Source organism: Ipomoea triloba, chromosome 13 (genome assembly GCF_003576645.1).
Source record: "Ipomoea triloba cultivar NCNSP0323 chromosome 13, ASM357664v1".
NCBI classification, from domain to species: Eukaryota; Viridiplantae; Streptophyta; class Magnoliopsida; order Solanales; family Convolvulaceae; genus Ipomoea; species Ipomoea triloba.
The window spans coordinates 27,334,235-27,340,234 of NC_044928.1; the positions used below are offsets into that span (position 1 = coordinate 27,334,235).

The window sequence follows — 6,000 nt, forward strand, 5'->3', positions numbered from 1 at the left end:
ACCTCTAACGTTACGGTAGCTCATTAATGTGTAACAACGATTACTGATGTGGTTTCAGTAGAGTGAGTTTGAATTAATTACAGAAAATATTGCCAAACACTTTGTGCTCAGATGACATGTATGTAGTGACTCTCTCATATAGGAGATCATGAGATCAAGTCTTAGTGGAGGCGGATTGACTCTTTGTGCTTCAAAAAAAATTACAGAAAATGTTTTATGATGAATGAAAGATTGTTTTTGTTTTAATTCATATTAAAGTATTAGCGAGAATTAGAATTTATCCATTATACATGACATGTTTATTTCTTGTTTAGTATTTTAGTTCGTTAAGCATATCCATTAAGTTCTTTGATTATCGGTTGTATTGTGCTTTTGGTTTTAATTTAAAAAATTGTAAAATGTATTAATTATGACAAAATTCTTATTGACATTTTTATATTAGTTTTTTTTTTAATTAGTAGGATATAGAAGCACTGAAGCACTCGAGAAACAAAGGATTTGTCAATAATGATCACAAACAGTCCTCCATAGACGTACGGGAGCATCAACTCTGGGGTATTTGACAATTAGTTATTAATGGTTAGCTGATAGTTTATTGTATTAATTGTTTTGACTAGTTTGTAATATTAGTGGATTGTAAGAAAGTCTTTGGTAAAATAGGTATTTATGGTCAATGAGTAACATGAAAGAAAAATCAGGATCGAGTCTCACCAACGGCAGTGTGAGAGCAACCTCTCAAAGTGAGGGGGTTTCTTGTGCGTGGTAAACAAAGGTCTAGCCTCTGTGTTCAGCTGAATTACCATGATTTACATCCTCCCATATGCTCTGTCGGAGCGTGGTATACCCTTGGGGTTGGGGATTTAACCTTTTGGGAATAAAATAAATTTGAAGGAAATTAGTTTGGGAAGGCTAATTCTATCTTCAAGCGAACTTCTCTCAAGAGCAGGAAATGCTCGAGCAAATGCATGCAAAATTATAATCGTTTGTCGATAAGTGCATGTGTAAACACAGTTATTTCGATAAAATTAAGGAATAACTATTATTGAGATTTTACTGTTGTGTGTGTGTGTGTGTGTTTTTTTTTTTTTTTTTTTTAAATGTCTTTTTCTATCCCCAAATGTCACATTATAGTGAACCTAACCTAAGAAAATGCTAAAGCAACTTAAATTTGATAGGAATTGAAGTTTTAGTTTGTGGACCATCATAACATCAATTACATTTAATAGCGTTAAGAATATATGTTTTAGTATTTTATGAACATTTAATATTTGTAATTGGTTGCACATAATTGTAATTTTAAAATATTATAACCTTACCGGTTAACCTTTTTTTTTTTGGTTTATGGACTATTAGACAATAATAATGTTTAGCTCGTGTACACCAGCATATAGTGATTGTGAATTTTCTTAGTCGCTTAAAAATATTATAATTGTATTGTATGTTGTACTCATATCTTTTTAAAAAATAAAAAAAAATATCCTAATTAATTCTCTCTAGAGTCTATTTATGCAATTTTCCTTGCAATTGCTATACATACGGTTAAGTCTATGGCAGTTGTCTGAACAGAAATAATGCACAACACAAGTTTATTATATTTGGGTAGGTGTCTTCTTTGACTGTAATGTGCAATAAATTAAAATTTATCTTATTTTGGTAATTTATAATTTCTAATTAATTTTATGTTCTCATCATTCTAGTCTTTCTAGATGCATCTTATACTAGCCTTGGTTTAATTATTAATTACTAATTATTTAATAATAATAATTACAAGGCAAAACTATTATGTAAAAATTTGTAATTACCCATTTTTGGAATTGAGGAAAAAATAATATCGAATAATTAAAGTTCAGAATGGTGTGTTGTATTAAAAAGCTCCGAGTCAAATTTTCTTTTAAGTAAGAGGTAAATTTTACTGGTAAGATTTGAATTGAGTTCAGATTAATTTTACAGTAATTAAGATATTGAACGGTATATTGAAAAAGAAAAAAAAAAGTTAAAAAATAGTATGTTTAGAATTCCATGGATGAAGTACTAAATATGGAGGAATCCTATTTCATTTTGGCTTTATAGAAAAGATAATTCTAAGATATGTTATTTGGAATTAAAATCCACGTGCATTGACGGCTTGACCAACAATTCAATTGCGTGTTACAGTCAGTAGGCGCAAAAATGGAAAAAGAAAAAATGTTATTTGTAGTTAATTGGGACATGGAAATGGAAAAAGAGGAATATAATACTACAGGCGTTTCAATCTTAATGTCTTTTTTTTTTTTTTGCGTATGATAATTGCTATTTTCAATATTATGAGACTAATAATTCAGATAGTTTGATTAGTGTTTCTTAAAATGATCTACTCAAGCCATTACAATTTACAAAGTTAGTTTAAACCTTCAACATTGTAGTTGTATTGACAGTACACTTACCAATTGTTTCAAACTGCTAGACTCACAAGTATGAAGTATATTATATAATTAACCAATAAATAATTGTCACTTTAAGTTCAAATTATTTTTTACATATGCATCTATTATCTTTGCCACTGTAAAACTAATTTAGATTTAGTCTAATCATATCAACTTTGCAATTGCATGAGCAATGTTTTGACTTAAATACAAACTATTCAATTATTTAAAAAAAAAAAAAAAGATAAACGATTATGTATATTGTGAATACAAACTCGGATTATGTACTTTTTTTTTTCTTTTAACAAGTAAAACCAACAACTACTACCTGAAAGTGTGTATTGAATAAATTTTGATATTGTCTAATAGCCCGCAAACTCGGTTATATAATTTTCACTCCTTTGAAAGTTGTGTCAATGAATTCAATAAAACGCTTAAAACAATATAAGGATTATATACATTTCTCTTGTTTTTTGCACCTAGTACTTAAACACGGTTAATTACTTCAATAAAACGCTTAAAACAAGGGAAAGTTATTAGAGAGAGTTTCACATTTATTCCAACTATAATACTATAATTAGGTAGCGTAGATTATTCAAATGAATAACCATGAAACAAGTAAATTCAAAAGTGACATAAACTATTGCTGTTTTATTTATCATTTTTTACTTAAAAAAATGAATTATTACCATGCACGACTTTAGATTCTAAAAACCTTGAAAATTCAAAACCATGATCATGAAAGCTCCACTCATATAAAATAAATTTTGATAATACTACTTTTAATTTTAAAATTACAACTTTTAAGTCTTCATTTTAGCCACTAAACCGAAAGATTGTCGACTATGCTTAAAATGAAACTCAACTAACAAGCTAATTTAAACGTTATGTAATAAATAATAACTATGCTCGATATTATGTTAATTTATGATAATACTCTAAATTTAAGGGGATTGATATATTGAATAACACCCTTTAAAGAGGTGTAATTTGAAGATAAATATAACCTTATTTTTAATCATAATTATTATTCAAAGTCCTTGTCAACTCAACACGAATTGTGGTTTTCCAATTTCCTTACCCATGCAAATTGAATTGTGTGGTGAAATCATTAGTAGTACCAAATTAACTTCATGATGTTACATAGTTGGTAAGACTTTAAGGACGGAGCCTTTGATCAATAATTAAGGGCTCGAACCTCATTAAAAATGACATTTGTATTTTCAACCATAAAAATATTGAGATAATCGAATAGATCTCAAATCAACCACTGAATCAACCCACATGGGAGGGATAAGTTCGAGTTTCAGTAGAGACGATATTGGCTCTTTGTGCTTCATTTGGTTGAGAAAGTAGCTATGAATAGATATTACATTGTAACATAATCAATAGTACTAAAAAAAAACTATAAAATTGAAAAAATAATTTTAGTAATTTTAGAAAGTAGTTATGAATAGATATTACATTGTAACTATACGGCATTAAAATGTTTTAAGTCTTGTGGAGTACAATATTGTGTCATTGTTTCCATGTATTCAATGATGTGATTTGACTTTTTCTGGGCGTTCACGGCATTAAATTAAAATGCATAGTCGATATAATGAACCTAGACCAAAAAAAAATTAAAATAAAGTAGCCACCAGTGACCACCCAGCCGCCGCCCCTCCATTTATAAAAGCCCCAATAAACCTCATTCCCATTCTTCCCCTCTACCCACCCAAATATTCCTCTAGTCCTAGCTCTGATCTGTTCTGATCTCTAGCTTTTACGCTCATGGACGCCTATCCATCCATGTTCCGATGCTCCTCTCCATCGCCGCTGCCGTATCTGTCGCTGATGAATATGATGAATAATAATAATAACAGTGGTATGGAGAGTGGGTTCTTGGGGATGAAGATGAGTAGTGCGGGTGACGTGGAGGTTCCCTGCAGTGAGGAGATGAAGAGTGAGTCTATTTGCACTGCTGCTGCAACCACTGAGAATAATAGTGGTTTGACGGAGATCGGCGCGGCGAAGTCGCCGTCATCGTCGTCGGCGGGGAAGAAGAAGGGAGAGAAGAAGATGAAGAAGGCTAGATTTGCTTTCCAGACTAGGAGCCAAGTTGATATTCTTGATGATGGTTATAGATGGAGGAAATATGGTCAGAAGGCTGTTAAGAACAATAGATTCCCAAGGTTGGTTTTTTTTTTTTTTTTTTTTAATAAATATTTTTTTTTCATATTTATTTGATCATTTTTTTACTTGATTAATTACCACCCATCTAGGTTTTCATCAATAAATATGATTTTTTTTATTAAAAAAAATATCAAAAGCTATTTCCACGAAAGAAAAACTCACTATTATGTTGTTGTTTGGTGAAAAATTACAAGAATTTCATAAGAAATTTAAAAATTTCACAATCTCTAAGCACTGGAATTAATAGCTTTAATGAATCGTGTAGGAAAGAATTTCTTTTCTTGTTATTATTTCTTCCTTTTTTCGTTTTGTGATGAGAAAAATTCACAACCACTGGCCTGCATCAATAAAATATGTCTTATGATCCTAACTGACAAATGACTCTAAAAAAGTAAATCAGTCTAAGTTGCTCATAAATGATCAGTCACCTCAAATCAAAAAGGCTAATAGATCACACCGATCCCCACTGAAAATAAAACTTGAAACTTTGTTGTTACCAAGCTAAAATCAAGACGGTTTTCTTGTTACTATTTCTTGAGTTTATAGGATATATACTTTGAGAATTGTGATTTTATGTTGTCATTTGGAAAGGAAATTCTATTGTACTTATCACTTAATCTGAGAAATAAATTAAATACAAACTAAGAGATAGAAACTCGAAATAGGGTTTTCTATTTTTAGGTATATGACGGAGTTGATGATGTAATAAGTAGAAAATAATCCCTGACTTAAAATTTGTTTCTGGGGTTGGGGTAAAGTTTAAAAAGGATATGATGAAGCTAGAAAACATCTAATAAGTTTAAACCTAATTTTGGGTATATAGCAATAATCTTCGTCAGCTCATTCCTCTTTTTTCTTTCTCTCTCTCTAATGGTGGCATGTATGTATATATAGGAGCTACTATAGGTGCACCCATCAAGGATGCAACGTGAAGAAGCAAGTTCAGAGGCTGTCAAAGGACGAAGGAGTTGTGGTGACAACCTACGAAGGCGTCCATTCTCATCCCATCGAGAAATCCACCGACAACTTTGAGAACATCTTGAGCCAGATGCAAATCTACGCCGCCTTTTGATTAATTTCATGACTGCCGACACACATACCATGCACCACCTCGGACACGAAATGGTTAATTGTGTCGAGTTGGGATGGTGTACAATTATATTAGCTTATAGTACAACTGATCAGATCATGTCAAGTTTTTTTTTTTTGCTCGTGTGTGTGTAAAAATTCGTCAGGACGTACATGAATGTATTCTGGAAAGGCCGTTAGATAAATTAGAATTCTAGACGGACTCGGATTGGTATGGGAATGGTTTCTTTAATTTAGATGAATATTTGTCTAATGGAACTCTTGCTTATGGCTATAGCTTTAGATGGATAAAACTCAGGTTTTAACTTTTGTTGAACGTGCGAAAGACCGTGTG

General features: G+C 31.1%; 1 protein-coding gene across 1 annotated transcript; it reads left to right on the forward strand.

Annotated features, from left to right (window-relative positions):
* The first annotated feature begins 4,092 nt into the window (after positions 1-4,092).
* On the forward strand, positions 4,093-5,982 carry LOC116001540 (probable WRKY transcription factor 75). Its single transcript, XM_031241418.1, has 2 exons — positions 4,093-4,576; positions 5,472-5,982. Exons 1-2 carry the CDS (start codon positions 4,176-4,178, stop codon positions 5,647-5,649), a joined length of 579 nt encoding a protein of 192 aa, XP_031097278.1. The 5' UTR covers positions 4,093-4,175; the 3' UTR covers positions 5,650-5,982.
* Positions 5,983-6,000: the final 18 nt, after the last annotated feature.

What these genes read in the sequence shown, in the direction of transcription:
- LOC116001540 (XM_031241418.1), top strand. Translation starts at nt 4,176, where the DNA reads ATGGACGCCTATCCATCCATGTTCCGATGCTCCTCTCCATCGCCGCTG. An exon ending in AAGAACAATAGATTCCCAAG is followed by an intron (nt 4,577 to 5,471) that starts GTTGGTTTTTTT and finishes ATGTATATATAG; the next exon opens with GAGCTACTATAGGTGCACCC.